Genomic DNA, 23,076 nt, shown 5'->3' on the forward strand with positions numbered 1-23,076 from the left:
CTACTCGCGCGGACGCGCACACACGTGTGCGGGACACGCACACGGCGCACCCCTCGTAATGCCTGCGGGTGTAGTGGAGAATGAATAATGTACCCTCGCGCGCCAGGAGGGGCTCCGGGGAATGCGAAAGCCTGCCCGCTCTCTCCCTTACCCTCCTGTGCGAAGACGCACAGGCCGCTGCCTCGGTCTTATCCGACTGCGAGCGGTTTACGCGTAGGCGAACTGGGCTTTGACACGCATGATCTTCTCGCGCACTTCGATACTCGATCATTCTTCCTATTCGAATCGTTCATTCGATTCTAATGACTAATTGGATTAGAAAAAAATTAATGATCAAGATAAATTTTGAACAAGGCGATGAAACTTACTCATGCGACGTGGACTTCTCCTGTCGAAGTAATTATTTCTGCTCGAAGCTAATTTAAATTCTATTTGTCATCGCAGCAGGATCAAACGATTGCATCGATTCTTAAGGAAAAAATCTGAAAAAAAAGTATCGACATATTAATAAGACTTATTATGTGCGTGCTACTGATTTGTAGAAAGTTTGACTACCTGGCAAAGAGATTAAAATAATATATATATATTAATTAATTAATTAATTTATGATTCATTAATTAATTCAATCATTATTACTATTCGATTATCGCAAGAAAGTGTCGAGAATCTTTGAAAACAGATCGATGGAATGTAAAGTATAAAAATAGCTATATTTCTAAGTATACATATTTATACATCTTGTATATGTATTTCGCGTATCATACACATGCCGAAGGATTAAACGACGAGGCGTCTTCCCTCCACCACGCTCTTCAACATCGGTCTCCCTAGTCATGCGACAGGAGAGTCGAGCGAGGCGGAGTCGCGGCGCGATTCTGTCCTAAAATCAGTGGCAGGCCGGATGAATCGATACGCTCTCGCGTCCACGCTACCGCCTTCGTGCAACAAGCTTGCCCTCGTCTATTCCGCGCCGGATGACTCGGCGAAAAGAAACCTGGATCTGGACTGGGAGCTGGAGAGAGAGAGACCGAGCTTATCCTACTCCGGATCATACGTGTCCTCTCGCAAAGAGAGAAGAAAAAAAAGAGCTATCTTTTTTCCCTTTATCCGAGGACGCGCGGGTAGCGAGTAGCGACTCCCCCGCTTCTCTTTCTTCGGCTTTCGAGAGGCACGTGGAGCATTTCCCAAAAGAGCCGTTTCTATCGACCGATATCGCGCGGCGCAGGCTCACTGAGACTCTCGACGCGCGCGCACGCACCCGACGCGTATACATATGCAGATACACACACGCACACGCACGCAAGTGCGCGCGCGCGCGCACACCATGCCTCGGCCGGATGGAGCCGCCCACGCGTCATCATCACCTATACAGGTTACACGCGCGACGGAGGGAACGACGATTCGCGGAACGGTCCGCGCTCAGAGAAAGGGCCAAGACGAAGAGAGATTGCGTGCCCCCCCGTCTCAGGGTAGCGTCTCATTCGCTGCGTTGCTCACTCGTCGCGCCGATGACCGACCGTTCTGCACAAATTTTCGTAGTAGGGAGAGAGAGAGAAAGAGAGAAACGTTCTAAGAAGTTTCTCAAAGAGAAAGTTTGAGACACAATAAGTCTCTAGGGTAGAGAGGAGGAAGGGCCCAGGGTATTTGACAGCCGCCGACCGTAAAAGAGAGAGAGGAAGGATAATAGTCTTGGTATTCTCTTCATATACCGATCATACACATATACATATATCTAGAGAGAGAGTGAATCGGGATTGGAAGATTACACATTGTAATGGGGCGGGACATAGTTTCCTGTCACGGTTATGACCACTGTAATTAAATATCAACGGAAAGTTTTCAGTAGACTGGATATTTTGACTATAACTTTTGTATAAAAGGCTATCAAACTTTACGTTTACATGTTTTTTTCTTTTCCCTACGTTTATAAAGATTTATAAACTGTAAATAATATAAATTACGCAAATGATTAATCAATCATTCCTTATTGATTTATTGTCAAAAGATCTATATTTAAATCATTAATCATGTTTCATAAATGAATAAAAAAAATCAAATAATAATATTTTAGATTGAAAACATTTGACATTCTCTCTCTCTCTTATGTTGTAAAATTTTTGTTATAAATTAACTATGTATTAATCTTTCTATGTAGAGTGGAAAGAAAAAATTTCAGTCAGTTGAAATTCCTCTCTTTTAGAGAAAAATTAAAAATTCCTCTCTTTTAAAGAAGCAGTTTTCTTTCTTTGTTAATGATGACATTTTCACAGAAAATGTCATCATTAACAAAGAAAGAAAACTGCTTCTTTAAAAGAGAGGAATTTTTGGTAACAATGTTTCTTTTTTCCGCAATGGTATTCCTCATAAATATTAAATTTTGATGGTAAAGAAAGCGTATTACAATAATATAATTGTGTGTTAAAATTCTAAAAAATAATAAAAGTTTTCAAAATTTTAAATTATTATCTTTAATAAATAATGAAACATTTTCATCATGCTTTTTTTAGATTTTTTCACCATAGTATTCGCTATTATCTTGATTTTTTATGATATCCTGGCGAAAGTGCAAACGTAGCAATGCAAAGAAATTTTATTTACATTATTATTCTCTGCAGAAAATAATGAAAGCCATTTTCAAACAAAATGAAGCTGTATTTGCATGAGAGTTTCAATTTGTTCAATTTGATTCAAATTTTTCACAGCACAAATTCTTTTATAACGCGAAATAATGAGAGAAATACAAATCAAATACAAATATAAATTTTAATTATGATTGTACGCGATCCTTAAATGTATAATTTAAAAAAAGCAATAATATATCAAATGTATTACGTAAAAGAATTCTTAAAAATCTCAATTTTTTCAGATTCCATACGTATAATTGTAAATAATTGTAAATAATTGCTAAGAGATTTTTCTCATTACTTTTGCTGATTGGAAAAAATATTAAGAAAACGTCGATGATCCTGAAATACTAAATACGCGAATAATGAAAAATATGAAATCAATTTAAAAAATATATAAGCAAACAGGAGCATAAAATATAAATTGTTGTATTTTGAACCATTGCATTTATCAAATAAAAATTTATCCGATACCTTACAATAGCATGCATTTAATAAATCACCGTAGAAAGAATTATGGAACGAGTTATAGAAGAAAGAACTATAGAACTTGACGAATTGTGAAAATAAAGAATCGAAATGACAATAATACTTCTTGTAATAATAAACAGCGAAGAGAGACAAACACAGGTACATAGGTGAATTCTTATTTGTTTAAAACCATTGCCATGACAATTTTTAACTCTATTGTGAGACTTCGTTGCTGTGATTTATATCATAAAAGCAATTTGTGTTTCGTTTCATGAATTATTTTGTTCCGCGCGCGCACTCTATTCAATTCGGCATCTCCATTATTACGCACAGTCATAGCGCTTGCCTCCATGCTGTTTGAAAGACTATTCTCTGTAAAGTCTGATAACTAAATTGGCATCGTCAAAAAAAGAAAAAAAAAAGAATTTTTTAAAAATTAAAAAAGAAATATTCTTTTTTCGAAAACTTTTAGCACATATAATACTATTTTATAATTTTCCCTTTTTCCGAGACTTTATTCATATTTTTTTAAATTTATAGATTATAGATAGGTAGAATCGAATATTATGACATCACATACTTTTATAAAGTAACAATGCCTTTTATATTTCATATAACACGATATTTTTAAGATTGAAAAGCTGGCAATATCTGAGATGAAAAAGAATATAGAGCAATAAAATGTAGGACTATCTATCTATCTATCAAAATGTATGATAAAAAAATGTTTATAGAATATTATGTACTAAGAAACGTGAGATAATCTAAAAGTAACTTTTAGGAAGAGATTAAGAGAATAAATTCTCTATTTCTAAATTCTTTTGAATATAGAAACTATTAAAAATAATAAATTCTCTTGAATAGGGAAACTAATTATATACAGACTAAATAGAAACAATTTTAAACATAATACTCAAATACACACATTATGTTTGTCTTCTCAATTTTTTATCGTATACCTTCAAGATAAAATCGTTATTTAGCATAATGATAGTTTTTTAATGAAACGATTGGAAGAAAATCCGGAAAAAGCAACAAATTAGCAGCAAAGAAGCACCCTAAAATCCCATGTATGCGTTTCATTAAATTGTGGTCAGCCTAATGGATGTGCTATATCCGTAATGCGGATAAAGAAGAAATTTAATTAATCGGAGTGCGAAAAAATGGAGGGAGTTTCGAGCTCGGTGTTGATGCAACCGACCTCAATATATATATTTAGATAATATGATTCTCGCGAGATTCTAGAGAGAAGAGAGAGATGAACAAGAGGACAAAACCGTTCTTCCGACGAGATGCAACGAGAGGGAACGCTTGTACGGCGCAGGCGCAGCGTACGCGCAAATAGCGACAGCGCGGCCTCACGTGTCACGGAGATCTCTACAGTTCACTTGCACACGAAGACTCGCACGAGGATCTTAGATGTCGGCATCCGTTTGATCCACATACGCATCTCGTCATATGCTTTCCTTACTTTTTTTATTTTCTTTGATTCTGCGAATATTGACGAGTTACATTTTTTTATATATTTTTAATTAGAATTTTACTGTTCCTTACCGATGTAATTCCTTTAACGTATGTAATTTATAGAGAAAAGATTGCTCGCGTATTCTTTAAATAAACATTTTGAAACGAGACGTTATATTATGTTTACATATAAATTGTAGAATTTATCTTGATTTACGAAATATCTTAATTTAATTTTCTTGCTCTTTCTCTGTGTAAGATTAACAGTAAAGATAAAGAGAAGACAGATTTAAAAATTTACAAGCTAGTGGAATCGTTCTATCACGAGAAAAATACACCATTAATAGATACCATAGATGTATAATTTGATTGTATAATTTGATCTTTATAGACCTATTTATTAATCGAAGCTAAAAAGAAGTTTTTGATAAATTTCATCAACATGAGCGATGTAACAAAGAAGAGGAAAATAAATTTTTTTTATAGAAATCTATAAAAATTTGATATGAATTGATTTAACACATAAACGAGCACCGAATTCAGAAATTATAGGCTTTTAAAATAAAAAAGCCTATAATTTCTGAATTCGGTTTTTTCATAAATCAAGTTCATATCAATTTTAATAATCAATATTTAATTATGAAATATAAAGATATATATCGTTTTAATTCTATATTAATTTAATTAATACTTGATTCTTTTGATACTTTTTTCTATCAATTTTGAATAAAGCAATATTTTTTTATACATGACAATAGACTCAACATATCGGCAGAAAACAAAAATTTATATTTTCAGCTTTAATATATGTGCACTAAACACTCAAAGATCAAAGGAATCATTTTCTATATTAAGTAAATGTAGCCTCCTTCTCGAGTTCTTATCAGCAAACAGCTATCTCTCGGAAATAACATTATCTTTAAGGTTTCAGTGTCCTTCATGCAGTCGTGTTTAATTAGCAGGTCAAAGACTTGAAATCGTATAAAATTGTTTCTTGCAAGATATTAAATAATTTGTTCACGTGTCATCTCTCGTGATAGACTAATATAAAATATATTTTCTATTATTTTCGTTAGTAATAATAAATATACGCATAAATCAATCCATATTCGTCTACATTTGTAGCAACATTTATAGCATTTCTACTTTATTTTAATAAAGAGAGAGAGAGAGAGAGAGAGAGAGAGAGAGAGAAATTTAGATCTATAAATTATTAATCAAAGTCAATAGAAAGTTATATATCGAAAATGAGTGATGTGACATATGAAAATAAATAATTACTATAACATTTCGAAACCGATTCCCTCGCTTTTGACTTTATAATTCAATTTTATAATTCAATGTGCTTACAGTAAAAGATCAAGAGCTACGTAAAATTCGAATTATCTCGTAAATTAATAAGCTCCTAAGATATTTTTACTTTACGTATCTATGTTGTATCTATTCAATTTTAACATATTCTTCGTAGTATGATGCTACTCTTTTCTTCTCATCGAAATATATGCAATATTTTTTATAATTCGCAATTCTTAATTTTGAGATGTAGCTTTTAAAATAAATATGTAGTTTTATTGTATGAATGATGTATTATAACTTTATTATTATATCCTTCGTTATTAGCTTTGTTATAATAGTTCGTAATAGCTTCTAATTCTCTATATTGTTATAGATGTTTTAACGGAGTGATATTTGATTTTTTACGGAGTTTATTTGTTAATGTTTCAATGTATTTTATTGTAATTAATTTGATGATTATCGTATTATACATATATACATACACACACATACGTATATTATGTGTGTACGTATCTTATGTATGTGTCAATACAAATTCTCGACACACATGTATTACATTCGAAACGATTCTTCGATTTAAAAAGACAATGTTTGAAATCATCATTGTATTCTCGCACGCGATGCACACGTAACATCTTTGTCCTGAACTTGTAGGTAGACTAGTACATTGACACTATACAGGAAACGACGATTGGAAGAAAAATGATCGCACATTGCAGAGCTGGTCAGAGATTTCCCGCTACATCTATCAAGAACGAGAAAGGGACGAGGGGGTGTTTGGCGGAAAGAGGGGAGGAAAGAGAGATTACGGTGGGAAGAAAAAGGGAGAAGGAAGCGAACGAGCGTAAAGAAAGAGGCAAGAGAAGAGAGGTCGAGAAGCAAGAGAAGGGAACGAGCTTCTTTTCAAAGAAAAAAAATAGCGGAACGAAAGAGAGGGACAGAGAGAGCGACGCGATAGAAAGAAAGGGGATGAACAGGGAAAGGGCGCTCGACGCTTCGAAGGGAAAAACGTAGAACAAAATGGGGAGAGAAGGGCGGCCAGAGTCGCGAGATAAAGCATGATTGAGGGGCCACAGGCGGGGGGAGGTGAGTGGAGGGAAGCGTCCCGCGAAGAGCAAAAGGGAGAGGAACACGATACGGGGATAGAGGGGGATCGTACGCGGAAGAAGGTAGAAAGAAAGGAGGAAATATACAAGGGCTACCTCCTCGCTCTCTCTCTTTCTCTCTCTCTCTCTACCCCCTGTAATGGTGAAGAGGGAGAGAGAGAACCGATGGGTGGGGGCTGCGACAGTGGGATAACGAGACGGGCGAGGAGCGCGGGAACAGGCACGACGGGGGGGAAACTGGTAACCCCAGCTGGTAACGACACGCGGGAAGGGGACACAGTGCCGCTGTGAGAGGGGCAATTCAATGTTGCTGTGCTAGTGTGAGGTACGTATGTATTATCCAGTGGAGAAGAGAAGGTACAAGTGAGGAGGTACAATCAGGAGCGGTGGGAGAAAAATAAAGAGGGTGAGAAAGACAGGGAGAGAGAGAGAGAGAAAGAAACGAATGAGTACACGCACAACGATGAGGCAAGCTAAACGAAACCAGCAGAGTTAGTTGCATTGGATCTGAAGGACAGAAGGGAGAGAAAGAAAAAGAGAGAGAAAGAGAAGGACGAGCAATGTCGGAGAGAAGGAGGAGGAGGAGGAGGAGGAAGAGGAGGAAGGGAACCGAGTCGCTGCGAGAGAGCGAGCGGAACGGATAGGGGAAGAGCGGATCAGAAGGGACCGAAAAGACGGGAGGGGGGAGAGCCCGCAGGGGAAAGGGCACATCCCGTTCTACGTCTCTCGTTTAGTTCGGCATGAGACGTCGTCGGTGGAATGTATCGTTGCGCGCGCTTTCCCGTTCGCCCGTATCCCGCGTCGAGAGGACCGTGTGCGCGTTGGCCGTCGTGTTGCCTTTAGTTCGCGAGCGCGCCGCGCCGCGCTCACCGGCGCTGCTCACCGGCACCCATAATTTCGTGACCGCCCTGCCTGCCGCCGCTGCAGTTTCTCGCTGCCGTTTTCGAGAGCCCTCCTCGATCTCGTCTCGGGATTGTCTCGCCGTCTTCACGACGGTGCCGTGCGAATCGCGTGGACATGGCAGATTACTCCGATCGCGCTAGATCGGGACGGGAATGACGCGCGATCGGGCCGTAGTACCACGCGACATCGCAGTAGTAGTAGTAGTAGTAATCGTAGTAGTAGTAGTAATAATAGTAGACTGGCTACTCCGCACACAAAGAGAGAATCCCGGAGGAGGGTGGGAGATAGAGAAGGACAGAGACAACGTGGTGGCGAATCTCGAGACGTTGTCGTTGTAGATCGTCGTCCGTGGGCGCCTCGCGCATACGTGGTGTCCCGTCGTGTCTCGTGTCGCGCGAAAGACGCGTCTCTCGCCGCCGTGTGGTCTACGCGCGCGCGCGCGCGCGTAGACTCGCTCGTGCTCTAGAATCGTCAACCGGGAGTAACGTAGCGTCACTCGTCCCCGCTGCTCCGGATCGCATGCCTGCACGTAAGTATATATATATAGAAAGAATATATATACATATATAATATAATACACTCGAGTACATAACACATAGGTGCACGCATACGTACGCGAAATAAATCCTACACATACACCTACACACGCCGGTGTATACACAGAGACGTTATGCGCCTGTGTGCCGTGAGATGGAGCGACGAGGTGGACGGTTCTCCTCGTCTGTTTCTCCGTTGTCCCCCGCGTATTCTCTCTCCCTATCCTCTCTCCCTCCTTCTTCTCCCACCGACCCCCCCTTTTCTCTCTCTCTTCCTCTCCCTCTCTCATATTACTCTCTTTTCAGCGTACATACTTGCATTTATGCGTTTTCTCGTTCCGTCCTCGGAATCGCATGGGATTCATTCGTCGGTAGGCAAACATGCTGGAATAGGCATCAGCCAGGGATGCGTATTAACAGTCCGAACGTCGATTACGACACTGAGTTATAATGCATTTTGGATGCATTTTGCGGCTTCGCGTAAACTGCATCGTAAAAAAACATCCCCTGAAAAATGATTGTTTTACTATTATTACTGTAACGATATAGATAAAGTAACGATTGTGTAATTGCAGAAACATATATAGATTATTCAATCATTGTTTAATTGAGTTATTTACTATCGTGATAGTTATAAACATTGATTACATTTTCTTTTCCGAATATTTTCAACTGCTTCAATTAAGATAAGTTTATAGTATCGGCTCTTTTTTTTCCAAAAAATATATTAAGATATTCGAAGAATTCGTTTTATTATCATAGACCTAACGTAAATAATAGTCGTGTATCTAATCTAAATTACGTTTAGGGTAGATTCTTTTTTTTTTAGATCAGAATGCGTTATTCAAATTGAAATAATGAATTGGATTTGTCATTTATAAAGAGGTTTTAAATCTTTCAAATTTACGCGATATGTCTCGGACATATAGATTACACAGATGTTTTTCTCATTAAAATATTCAAATTATTTTCCTTGCAATAAAACAATTTCGACATATGCTCGATATACAACTCTTTCTATTTCATCTATATCTTTATCTATATGCAAAATCTGTACAAAAAAATATTGTAATAAAGAGTTTAAGAGTTTGTGGATCTGTTAAAAAAATTTTCTCTTGGAATTCGGTATCGATTATTTTTTTTATGAAACCGCAAATTGAAATAATTGCAAAAAATAGATAAATTTTTTGCATAAGTTTAAAGAAATTTGATACATGTACGTATATCGTTACATAAAATATATACATTGTTTGTACATTGTAAAATAAAAAATTAATTAATATAAATATATTAATATAAATATATTAATATAAATTTTTTTCAAAGAAAGAAATATATATTAATGATACAAAATACTTTATAAAATTTAAAGTGTTTAAGTAAAAAATATTAGAGACACTTCTCTGACAATCGTGAATTTTTCTTCGGAAAACTTTAAATATATAATAAGTTACAAAATTGTTGGAAATTGTAAAAGCCCGTACAGATAATGAAATATGATTTTTAAAATTAATTTCAAATGAATTTTATATTTTAACAAATTCTTAATACGAAATTTTTCTGAATTTTACTGATGAAATTTAACAAGAATTTTCATGAGAGAATTTTGTGTTTCACAAGCTGGCATCATTCATGACATCACTATGCAAATACATTTTGTCATGCGTATGCAAAAAATTGGAAAATAAAAAAGAATTGAAAAAATATCGTTAAAAATTGGAATTTTGTCTATTTTGCAGAATAATTTGAATTTGAGCTGTGTTTGCATATCTGAATGTTGACGCTTGAACAGAAAAAATATGAATGTTTCTTTCACATGAGTTCTTTAATATGAAAGAAAAATATCAATTTTTTTAAATATAATCACAAAGGAAAAAAAATATCCGCAGTCGAAAAAAAAATTCCGTAAGAATTCTCACTATTGCGACAAATATCTTACTTAATTACGAAATCACTATTACACTTATTACTTTCAATATATCTATCTAATATGTTTCTCTTCAACGCTTTGATTTCTTCGCTTTCATAACGAGAGCGACGCTTGATCGATTCTTAAAATGTTGTATTCGATTTCTGATCTCCCGTTTATGTGATCGCGTATTGAAGGAGATTCTTATAAAAAGCCAATCGTCCTTTCCTTCCCACCCTTAATAACGGAAAAGCCAAGTTACTCCCCCGATGTCCGCCTTCTCTGTGTCTCTCCTTTGGTCGCTAAGTGACTGCGAACGACAGTCTGGCAGGGTCGCCCTTTGCTTTTCGCAAATGTAAGTGTCGTCTAATGTCGTGACGATATTTCACGAGCAGCCTGCGATCGTTTTTTTTTTCTATTATGAGAATTGAAATTGAAAATTACTTATTACGTACATTGCCCGTTTGACACAGCGTTATCAAAATTATTATTTATGTACTAATTAATTTAAGTACAACTCTTTCATGTGTGTGAATCTCATTTTTTTCCTTTATTATAAATTTATTAGAATATAATATTATTATACAATAATTATTAACACACGATAAATATGAAAATTGAAATGTTATCTTACCCCTCTTCTCTCTTTCTTTTATCATTCGAAATTGTCAAGTTGTCATAACATATAAAATAATCGATGTTTTAAGACAAATATATTTCTTGGAGAATAAAATTCATATTAATCTAAAATATTTACATAATTATACATACATTCAATAACAAAAAAAGCGTACGAGAAGTATCAGAGATACATATAATTCTTTCATAAAAATAATATATATGTGATTTTTCATAAAATAATCGAGAAAGAAATAAATTCTAATCTACTATCTTGCGTGACACAAAATTCCAATACGTGTATGAGGGATCTCGCAGGAAATAAAGAGGAAGCTGCGACAGATGCCCGCATTATTCAATATTCCGAAAGGAATTCCACTACAAAAGCCGTCTTGAGCATTCATTATGCAACTCTTTACGCGACACGCTGACAGGAGCGCAGCAATGACGCGTGAGAACGACTACTCGTGTTAATTTCTGAAACACGTGTTGATATGTCAGTTACGTTAACGATGACTCGATCAGATTAGATTAGATCTTTAATCCGCAAATTTTGCTTTTCTACTTTGACAGTGTTTATAAACAGGGTGTCTATTTAAATCTTGTTAAAAAATCTTCCCTAAAGATTGTGATCTTCGAAGTATTCTTATTTAAATTTTAGATGAATATTTTAAAGATTTTTTGCAACTTTGTAAAATAACTTTTTTTATTGTATGCATTTTTAATAGTCTTCATACGAAAGAAAAACATAAGCATTTAAGTTTTAATATATATATTTATAATATATTTTAGACATGCAATTCACAACTTGGCTTGTCGACTATTAACGATTGTTTACAATATAAAAGCAAAAAAATGATCAAAGAGAGAATTTAAAAAGAAACTTCTCATATTCCAATAAAATTCTCTAACTTTTCCAGTTGAAAAAATTCATGAAAATTTCAAGTATTCAGGTGTTTTTTTTAGGGAGTAAACATCCTAGTAAAAAGTTAATATTAATAAATTATGATATCATTGTATCTTTTATTACAATTCGCGAATTAATTAATGTATATAAGATATCAAAAAATATATCTATTACTATATTTTCATTTATATGATTGATATCTCTAGATATTATTTTTGTAGATAGTTTTGTAAATCTTTAGTTTTAAAAGAGATTGGCGTTTCTTTTGCCGCACGTCACGCTAAGAATTTCGCTTCTTCGTTTCTCGAAGCAGTACGATATAAATAGACATAGCACGTTAGACAGCGCAGAACGTAGTACCTAAGGCACACGGTTCGCAGATTAAATAATTTGAGTAAATAACGATGAGATAAAACGCTGTATAAAGATAATGATGGAGTGAATTATTCCGTTTCCCGCTATTTTTTTTATTCGCGTGCCTTTACTTTATAAACTGCACACGTACACATATGTCGACCACGCCCGCGCGCGCACGTAGATAGTCTATTATCTGTGATTTATTTCTAGTTTGATAAGGGAAACGTGGTGTGGCGATTGTCGGTCGCGGTTACCGCTGATTGAATTCGAAAGATTATTTTTTGCCTTTTTCCGCATGTATGAAAAAATATATGTTTTTCCATAGCAATATCTTTTAATTGAAATCGATAATAGAATTGGATCATCATGAAAAATCAATTAACGAAATTATTTATATTTATCGGATAGCTCATGTATTTTTGAGAAAGTCTTAAATAAGAAATGTCTTAAATTATAAATAAGTTGCAGATATGTAAAAATTGCGAATTTTATATGTAAAGAAGTGTGTGTGTGTTTTAGGTTGTTGCATTAGAGATCAAAGAGATATTTATCTTGAATCTACTTGTAAATATGAAAACCGCGTAATATTAGCACGAAATTATTTAATGTTTAAATTAAAAGAATTTTTGACAGATAAAATTTCAATAAACAATATTCTTAACTAAATTTTTCTATTATTCTCCTAGTATTAGATTCTTAATATGTGAGATATCAATTATATAAATCAGCATTCTTTTAAATTAAACTTTCTTGAAAATATTGCATCGTTAAAGATAAAAATCTTACAATACGATTATGGGCTATGCATCTATAGCATTCGCGACACGTGTTGCGCGGCAACAGAGTTAAGTAAATAACCGAGAGAGAAAATATTGAATCAGATTTATAGGAAGAAGAGAAGAGAGGAATTTGTTAATAGGTAAAAATGGCATCATAAGAATTATATGTAAACATTTAAACAATTTTTCAGTTATGTAACTATTTTTGTAATTATTATTGTTTATCAATCGATATTTTGATGTTATTATTTGCAACAGAAATTCTATGAATCAATTATTATACATTCTTTTTCCAAAGCTCAAAATTTCCTTATTAATTTTTACATTATCTCAGATTATTTACATTAAAATTAAAAATTCATCATTTGTTGAAATAATCAAGAATATATTATGCTTCAAATATAATCATGTGAGAGATGAAGGGATAAAATTTATCTTATATTTTAATTTTTCACTTATATGTTGTATTTTTAAATAGAAGATACATCTGTAAGAACCATTGTATTTTTTTATTTTTTTTATTTTCAGCCTGTACGATGTTTCTTTTTAGAAACGTTCAATTCAGTTCTCTTTCAGGAAGAAAACAGAAAAGCATTTGTTTTTGTTTCGATTCTGCACGGAGAACTTCTTTTTAGATTAATTGAGAACAAAAAATGGGATTCACACTAGGTAGCGTGCTGCGACAAAAAGACGCGTCACGATGTAAATGGCGGAATCTATGTGTTCCTGCCGACAACACGTGTTACGTTTATGGCGACGCACAGCATGCCGTTTGACAAGCCCGAGTGTGCATTTCTCAAATTGTGCACGCGCGCGCAAAAAAAAAGGAAAATTACGCAAAAATCGCAATTCTTCGCGTAGCGCAATGTAAATAACTAGGTGAGTCGACTTATCTCGTCGGGCCGTAAAATACCGCGATATTCGATCAATACCGCCAGGTATATTCGAGCGTACACACACGCAAATATACACCACGTTGCAAGGGACGTTTGGCGGTTTAACCGCACCGCCGGGCGAGCGGAAAAACGGAAAGGACGATTCTAAACAGAGACGGGAAATGTATCCGTATACCTTCCTACCTATGGAAAGGACGATTCTAAACAGAGACGGGAAATGTACCCGTATACCTTCCTACCTACGGGCTTTTGAGCCCGGCTGGAGGGGATGACAACGGGCATAACGGGAGCTACCTGAGAAACCCTCGAAAAAATTCAACTAAATGTACATAATGACATATCGCTGGCATTTCTGTATCAGAGTGAAATATGAATTAGTTGTTACTAAAGTACTGCAATTGTATTGTATAGGAGAATGCCAAGAAAAAATATTACATTTCGATAGTATAAATGAGAAATAAAGTAATCAGATATCTTTTGGACTTTTTTATTTAAAATAATAATTTTCAATATTACTTTATTAGTAATCATAAATCTCAAAAAACTAACTAAAACTTTATGTAGTTTCGTGTTTATTTAATGCTTTTTTGAAAAATAAATTTTTGAATTTTGCAATCATGTACAATACTTTATCGACACTGATTGGTATCTTCCTTTAATACACACGATATTTGTAAAGCATGTGACCCAATAATTCTATAACGAATTTGAAGAGTCGAAATGAAAAAAAAGGAAAAAAAATGAAAAAAAAAATTGTTACATATGTCCAAAAATATTTTACTCTAATATATAAACAATTATAATATTCAAATTTTTTTCCAATTATTTAAAACTACATAGATTATAAGATATTCTCGATTATATGTTTTTAAAAACTGCTTTTTATATTTTGAAACTCATAGTCTTGTTATTTCATTAATGAAATGCTGGAATCTTTCATTTATAAATATATAATTTTTATGATATTTTAATGAGATATTCGATACTTTAATATGCATATTTTATATTTAATTCATCTAAGTTATGTACATAGTATCATTGCATTATTGCGGAGATTTTGAGAATTATAAGTACTTACGGTTAAAAATATTTCTGACGATGCTCTTCAATTTCTCATGGAATTAATACTCAAGTTGATGGTAATAATCGATTGAATCCTGAAGTCTATAGTTGACAAATTGAAAATAACTGTATTTCTCTTTATAGACTTAGCGTTTTGCAATTTCCGAAGAAATGGCTGGTATCGGCAAAAGGATGCTCTTACGTGATATTAACCAACATTTGGTCTGTCTACTGTGTCGAGGCTACCTCATAGATGCCACAACCATAGTGGAGTGTTTGCATTCCTGTAAGTAAAAGTTGAGATTTATATAGTTCAGATTTTATCGGTTATCAACATACACGATAAACTAATAAGTATATTTGCCATTCAGTTTGCAGAAGTTGCATTTTGAAAGCACTCAGCACTTCGGCACAATGCCCATCGTGCAAACATGCGCTCAACAAAGCGAAGCCAAATATCAAGTATGTAATCATATGCTTTTATTGTTTTGCATTGTTTGAATAATTTATGCAGCAATTTACATCGTCCATTTCCACTTTTACAGTAGTAATAAACTGTTGTTTGTAAAAATAAAATTTTAATTTTTGTTGAAAGATAAAAAACGATAAAAATTTGATTATAAAATAATAGTAAATATGCAATATCAAAAAACATAATTTTTTTTATATTTCAAATAACGAAATATTGATTTCAAAGTGGTCAAAGTGAGTGGATTTCCGTGCGATGCACTTTATATAATAAAAAAATAATATACATCTTTTTTATATTCTAAAAATTATTACTTTTGATTACGATTGAAATCTCTTTGCAGAGCCGATAAAGCGCTACAGGAGATCGTGTATAAATTGGTGCCCGGATTATACCATAGAGAAATGCTAAGGAGGAGAGAATTTTATAAAAAGCATCCCGAACATGGTAAGTAATCGTTTTAAAATCATCTAAATTCTCGAATCTTTGCGCTAGCATTCCCATTTCAAATTCCTGGTCTCTTACCACAGTTATATTGAATTATAATGTTAGAAATAGGAAATTATGTAAATCTTTTTTATGGTAACACATAGTAAAACTGATTTCTATATATAACGAGAAAAGAATTCACAAAATTTTATATTTCTGATGTTATACTTCATGTTCAACATGGTTTGGACCAGGAAGAATCTTAATATAAATTATATATATCTATTATATCTCAATTTTCAAACAATTAGCGAATCTAACAACGCCGGAGCAACGCGGTGAAGATGTAAGTGGACGATTAATATTCAATCCGGAGGATGTGGTGAGCTTGAGCTTGGAATACCTGCCGCCAGAAGCAGATCCGTTGGATATATTGAGTATCAATGACGCGGATACGAACAGCTCGAATAGCGTCCACAGCGGTGGCAATACCAATAACAGTAATCACAATGGCAATACCGGCAACAGCAGGAGATACTTGCAGTGTCCAGCTCTCGTGACTATTGCGCATTTGAAAAAGTTCATATCAATGAAATACAGCGTTGACGTAACAAGATACACCATCGAAATTTGTCATCGACGCGCAACCCTTCCCGAAAATTGGACCCTCATGGACGTCGCTTATATTTACGCGTGGAAAAGGGTAAGTATTACTTTATTCCATTTATCCATTTCCCTTCGCATAATTATTAGATGACATGTAAGTCGTGACAATCTGTAAGTACATGACGTTCTTGTTTATATATTATATATTAGATGTTTATTTTTAATATATAAGAAGACTTCATTTAAATTACCTTTCTTGCAGATTGCACCGATGAGATTTTTCTACCTGGTGGCGCATGAACAAAGACTCGAAGCACCGCTGCATCAAAGACCATCGACTCCGGGATTGGGAGCTCGGGACTGTTTGCCACCGATCGACGTTCGGAATAACAGTGATATAAGCACTAATCTTGTTAATCAGATTCCGGAAACCTCTAAATCAGAAGTTAAATCAGAAGTTAAATCAGAAGTTAAATCAGAAGTTTTATCTGCGAGCGATAGCGATAGGACAACGTCTTTAACGAAAAGTTTGGATAAGATTGCAAACAGCAAGATAAATACGCCCGTGGATCGTAAGCCAACAGTGACAAGCGAGAAAGACGAAGCAAACAAAACGACGACAACATCCGCAACGTCGACATTAACAGCGACGAGCGTGACGACGACAATATTGACCACGGTAGCGACAAACGTGTCTTCGCCGACGACGACAACGACGACAACGACGATGTGCAATGATTCAAGCAAGCAGATAAAGAGTCCGATTAAGATAATGAAGAATCCGGACGGAAAATATGAAGTGTTAAAGAATCCCCCTGCTCCTTCTACAGATATTAAGAGTCCAACAAGTCCTGAATTTAGTGTCGTGAATTCCAATGGTGTCAAGATAACGCTGAAGCAATGTTCACCGCCACAAAATAGCAATGCGAAGAAACCGAAAGTCATCAGCGACGTTCTATTGCGTTGCGGTCAAGTGGAGAAAGACGCACCGTTGATTCAGCGACTGCAACAGGCACAAGATAAAGATAAATTTACTATCCAGACTAATCCAGTATTGCCGGATAAGTTGGAAAAGCAACGGCGTAAAGTGACCTTCTCAGTAGATCGATCTCCAACATCCGAGAAGACCTCTCCCACTAACGCCAGCGGTACCGTGCCAAAAACAGCGTTGAAGAAACCAGCGGAGCAACAGGATAAAAAGCAATTCCTACAGGGTTTTCAGTTGACCGCTCGAGAACCATCGGTACCAAATGATAGCAAGTTGATGCCTACTATTCGAGACATCGGTGTCGCAGTGAGCGCCTTCAAATCTCTTCCAAAAGCTAACGCAAAAGTGGAGGAATCCTTTAAGAAAGACACTGATGAAATTAAGAAAAAGAGCAATACTGAGAACGCTGGCTCGAATGCGAACAGCAACACCATCGCGATCGCGAAACGGAATCTCCTCGGAATGACTGCTAATTCGCGTACAAATAAAACCAATGACCCAAACGGACGTGCATTCAATTCGGGAGTCAGTTCAAACAACACGAACATCGCGAGCAGCAAGATGGATGTGTATACCTTTTCTAGCGATCCGCCGATTGTCCCAGCCGGAGCGGTAAAGAGGAAATGCCCGCCGGGTGTACCAATTGCAGATTTGAAGCGTCGAAAATCGCCGCAGATCGCGCAGAAACAGGAAGCTAAGAGGCAAAACGCTTCTTCGTATAATTCTGTTAAGCTATCGCGCACTTCTTCCGCGGAACATGTGGTACCTACGAGTAAAGCGACCAATCTAGTAGGAGATTACAGTGGCAATTCAAGTCGCATGCCCAACGCAAAAGCGTCGACCAGCCCGCTGCTGCCGAATGACACTAGGGATTTTCTAGTAGATGGCTACGGATTGAATATTCCGGCGAGTTTGAGCATAACGCTAACGTCCCCCAAGTCTTCCGGGACTTCCGGGCAAGTCGAGTTCAAAGATCCCAACGATAATAATCGCGGAAAGGTCGCACTGGGTAAAGTGAATCCTAGTATCACGTTGAACGATCGGTCGGTCGACCCGCGTGTGTTGAAGGCTTTGAAGACGGGACAGATCAGAATGCCAGCCACTCCAACGAAGGGCAAACCAGCGGCAACAACGGTAGCGACAACGAAACAGACACCAATGACAGCGGATCGTAGCGAGATAACAACGAGCCAGCAACGAACGACAATGTTTGCTGGCAAACGGAAGAGGGAACACGAATTATCCAAGGACATTCTGGATTTGAGCGGAGGTAAAAAGAGTATGGATTTACATCCTTTGAGAATCCCTCAACCGGTGACGAAACTTAATCAAAACAAGACCAATAAGATTACGAGCAGGGATAATATGCAACCGGGTAGCGTCTCCGATCAGGGTCAACTGGTGACACTGGGCAATCATCTGTATTATCGAGCACCTCCAGGTTCTTTGACACCCGCAGCTCACCGTGTTAATGATTTTCCATTACCACCATCGCCATCGCGTACCCCTGTTTACGCACCGTGCCTCGGCTCCCTCAATCGATCGAGCTCGGACCTTTCATCCGTCTTTCCGACTCTGTCGAGTTTTTACGCTCTGAATCAGGCACCGAATCTTCAGCAGTTTCAGATGGATACGGCGCGACTGAAATTACCACCGCGTCCCGTTGCAGAAAGCGGCGCGACTTCTGCGACGTCTGGAAGTGGCGACAATCCAGCCAATTCCAATATTAGTGGCGTGCCAGGGAAGAGTCATTTAGCCGCTCAGTGCGCGCCGGTTAAGCCCGCAAGATCTTCCGTGGCATCCTTGGCTGTTCCCATCAATAAACAACAACACTCTGCGGACAAATCTGCAAACGTTAATACCAATCGGACGATCTTGGGCGACTCCTCGAGCAAACCTTCGGCTTTTCGTAACAACGAAGATCACGGCTCGTTGGACGACACTCTTCGTTTGAACATTCAAAAAAGATTTGCCTTGGATGTCGAGAGTACAAATAACAGGTTTCTGTCGCGGAACGAGGATGCAAAGAGCACCAGCCAAGCCACGAACGATACTGCTAGAGATACAAATGCCGAGTCCAAGAAAGAAGCGACCAATCCTAACAATTCGCAACAACAGCAGCGGCAACAGCAACAGAATCGCGAGGCAGCGAGTCCTAATATCGTGTCGTCGACGGCTTCGCCGTCGCCACCTCCCGGCAATGGTGGGGCGAGAAGTGAGGGTAGCACTAGTCAGGGTGACAATAATATTAACAGCTCAAACGGGGATAATAACGGGACGTCGTCGAGTCCGACGAAGAGCATCGTTTCCGAAGCGACCTGCAACAAATCGCCAGACAGCCCGGACTCCAGTTCGATCACGGTAGAGTCCAGTTCAGGCACGAGTTCAAGCAAGACGACGGATCGGGAAGTGTCGACGGATGCGACGAAGACCTCGGACGCGAATCCAACCGCGGTCGGTGATTCGACCGCACCTGACGACAAGAACAAGTTTCCCGTCAAATCGGAAGCGAGTGAGATCGCGAAGCAATTGACTTCCGTGCAGAAAACGTTGCTGGCAGTTTTTCCCTCGAACGAATGGGCGAACAATCCCATTGCCGCCGAGCACCTGGGAAACTTCCTGAAGAGCCTCAACGCCACGATAAAAAATGAAGGGAGCACTGACGAATCTAAGACGGAGAAAACCGATCGGAAGACCGAGGGTAGCGAGACTCGGTAATAATATTTCCGACGAGGATGAAAAAATGAGCTTTTATTTTACGTTGTTGCGAGGAAGTGATACGCTATGGTGTTTTCGAGTCATCGGTGTGAATTTTATATAGGATTTTAAAAGACAGTTTTTAGTTTCTTTCATTTGGATGATTGTTATAGACTGGATGTTTCACTGAATCCATTATTATACGCGATAACGCGCGTATAAAACATGATGACAATGAGAAAAAATATAGGAAACAAGCAGACAAACGGATAAACTCTGAGACACTGCCATATGAATGGAAAAATGCGTGGAATCATTTTTTACAGGGATGCACACAATTATTATAATTCACGCGAAGTGGATGAGGAGAATCTCACAAAGAACGTTACGTATATTATAGAGTACACAGAATATACAGAATAGTATTATAAAGAGCAGTAGGTCGAGAATCTTATTTTTTCAAGTTTCTTAAAAAGAATCTTTCATATGCTCTGAAATGATCTATAGACTATATTATTGATCTTGTCAAATTAAAACTTGGAAACATTCCGGAAGAAAGAATCTCCACATCTTTCTCTGAGAATCTTCTTCGCAGAGATCAGAATGTAACTTTTGATCAGTGATACAGATTGACAACGACAGCTTGCTTCATGACTGAATTATGTCCCGTATAGTTTACAATCATTGCTTTCAATATTTGCTATTGGAATCGGATCATGTAACAAAATCACCTCTTTATATATTCAATTTATGAATAGCAAGTGTTATAGCTGCGTTGTAACAGTTATAATAAAGAAAAGTAACAAGAAGTTAAAAGTGGTCCAAGCAAAAATAAGTGGTAAACTGTATTCGTATATCATATATCCCATTGATTCCTTGATATAGATTCAATATCACGTTTTACACAATATAATTTTTCTAAAAGTTGCTAATGTATGATAAAGTGATTGCAAAATTAAGAAGATTGCAAAATTGAATCAATAGGATAATAAAATAATTATCTATATTTTAGTCTTACATTATCTTTTATTATATATGTATATTATTATGTAATTTGTTAATTAAATTCAGATATGAAAGTTACTAAATATATGATGCGAATACACAATACCACATGTATAGATCCAATATTGTAAATTAAAGATATCGCATACACGACATATTCTTGGAGAATAAAAAAAAAAACTTTCAATCCAATACTATTCTCTTATCTTGTGTTATGTTTTCTACATATTAGTACAGTTACATGCATAATGTCTATGTTGTACAATTATTGTTATGTTATGCTGCTATACACAATGTATTTGTATTATATTAATTGTATTTTATTTAACTTGTATATATTTATGATTATTATGTACATGATAATAAGCAGGACATAGCAATGTTCTCTTTTCGAAATTCCTGTTACTTGGTAAATCAAAAGTTAACAGAGTGCATTTTGTGTTTTATATATTAAGGATATTTGTATCATGATAAGAGGAAATCATTTCTACATTTGATGTACAGTCAAATGTCCGTATTGTAAAGTCATTTGAATTAAACAATATCTTTCGACAAGATTGTTTATCTTAAACATTTTTGTTAGTTCCTATTCTCATTCTAATGACATTCTTGTCAGGATGAAAATCCTTGTTGGATGCTTTGATTTTTATTTGCTCACTTATTCAAATATAGTAATATGGCAAATATAAAAAGCGGAGCAGAAAACAAATATTCATTTTACGGACATATGATTGTATAATAAATTATATATAATTTGTACAATTATATGTGTTATATCTTTATAATGAATTTCTCTTTTTAAGGTATTTTAAATATATATATATATATATATATATATATATATATATATATATATACATACATACATATATTTCTCCTTCGTAAAAAATAATATCTTTTTATAGATGATATGTAAATGTCATATGCATTATGTAAATTATTTATTTACAGTCTCAATTTTCTCATTTTTAAATTTTTTCTTACATTATTGCTTTATTATGTCACATTTGCCATTTGAATACATAATGTAAAATGAAAGTGACGTACTATATATATATAGTTAAAATATTTTTGTTTTACATTATATGCCATTGAAATAGAAAGTGAAAAAGCGAGAAAAATCAAAAGCGTTATATTTTCTCTGACGTATCACAAGAATTGTACATTTTTTAATTAAAATATTGGATCACTGACAAGTGGAAATACAATCTTTCAAAAATTATTTATTCCCATTCTTTATCGCATAGTTGAAGAAATTGGCTATAGAATTAAAAATATTTTTACTTACAAATTTTATGCGTGTTTCCCCAAAAAGCCAAAGATTGATTGACTCGATCAAGCTCATCTTTTACCAATCTATTCAAATTTCCGTAGCAGTGCAAAAAAACTTTTTCCTCTTCCGAAGTCGTTGAAACTGAAACACCACAATTATTCTTATCCATTCCCGCTGTTTCAGTAAATGCGCAAAATACAAATGTCATTGATCACGTGACATATATATATAATTATAATAGCTGCAAGAGATAATTTTCGATTTATTGAAGAGTAAACAATACAACTAAACATGGCAAGATATAAAAGAGAAATTCTATTAATTGAGATTCTGTTTAACGTAATTTATAAGAAAACAAACTAATCACAGCGCTTAACGTGAAGAATACGTTACCTTCCATATTGAAAGAGTGATTCATATGTCAAGTGAATTATTCAACTGTAAATGTAAATTACGAATTTGTTTAAATACGTTTTTACCGCGCAGGATGTGCAATCATAGATCGTAGAATACATTAGACTAATGGCGTTTTCGATTGGTCGGGTTTAATCGTTCCGGAGTAGTTCACTAGACGTCATTGACCAATCCCAGTCATTCTTTTAAAGAATATATGATTACATTCTTCAGACGAATAACTGTGATTGGTCAATGACGTCTAGTGAACGAAAAATTATTTAAGCA

The 23,076-nt window shown here is 35.8% G+C and overlaps 1 protein-coding gene and 1 long non-coding RNA gene across 4 annotated transcripts; one reads left to right on the forward strand and one right to left on the reverse strand.

Annotated features, from left to right (window-relative positions):
* Window positions 1-8,205: 8,205 nt before the first annotated feature.
* Window positions 8,206-22,629, reverse strand: LOC105257097. Of its 2 annotated transcripts, none has more exons than XR_003123241.1 (7): window positions 22,411-22,629; window positions 16,684-16,866; window positions 16,230-16,601; window positions 15,131-15,212; window positions 14,945-15,030; window positions 8,480-8,907; window positions 8,206-8,387 (listed from the first exon to the last, which is right to left on the reverse strand). It is a non-coding gene; the product is annotated as an uncharacterized LOC105257097 (long non-coding RNA). The 2 variants fall into 2 exon arrangements; XR_003123240.1 differs by having other exon boundaries at window positions 16,346-16,601; window positions 22,411-22,597.
* On the forward strand, window positions 8,211-21,106 carry LOC105257103 (serine-rich adhesin for platelets). Of its 2 annotated transcripts, XM_011267498.3 has the most exons (6): window positions 8,211-8,393; window positions 15,073-15,214; window positions 15,300-15,390; window positions 15,741-15,844; window positions 16,138-16,529; window positions 16,695-21,106. In XM_011267498.3, the coding sequence occupies exons 2-6, from the start codon at window positions 15,100-15,102 to the stop codon at window positions 20,136-20,138; spliced, it is 4,146 nt and encodes a 1,381-aa protein (XP_011265800.2). In that variant the 5' UTR covers window positions 8,211-8,393; window positions 15,073-15,099; the 3' UTR covers window positions 20,139-21,106. The 2 variants fall into 2 exon arrangements, with proteins under 2 accessions (XP_011265800.2, XP_025267467.1); XM_025411682.1 differs by lacking the exon at window positions 8,211-8,393 and having other exon boundaries at window positions 15,028-15,214.
* Window positions 22,630-23,076: the final 447 nt, after the last annotated feature.

The sequence above is a fragment of the Camponotus floridanus genome, unplaced genomic scaffold, assembly GCF_003227725.1.
Source record: "Camponotus floridanus strain SB8 unplaced genomic scaffold, Cflo_v7.5 scaffold42, whole genome shotgun sequence".
Lineage (NCBI taxonomy): Eukaryota > Metazoa > Arthropoda > Insecta > Hymenoptera > Formicidae > Camponotus > Camponotus floridanus.

Coding starts and splice junctions, on each gene's coding strand:
- LOC105257103 (XM_011267498.3), top strand. CDS start 15,100: ATGGCTGGTATCGGCAAAAGGATGCTCTTACGTGATATTAACCAACAT. Junction 15,215..15,299: donor AGTGGAGTGTTTGCATTCCT/GTAAGTAAAAGT, acceptor TTTGCCATTCAG/TTTGCAGAAGTTGCATTTTG. Junction 15,845..16,137: donor TAAAAAGCATCCCGAACATG/GTAAGTAATCGT, acceptor TCAAACAATTAG/CGAATCTAACAACGCCGGAG.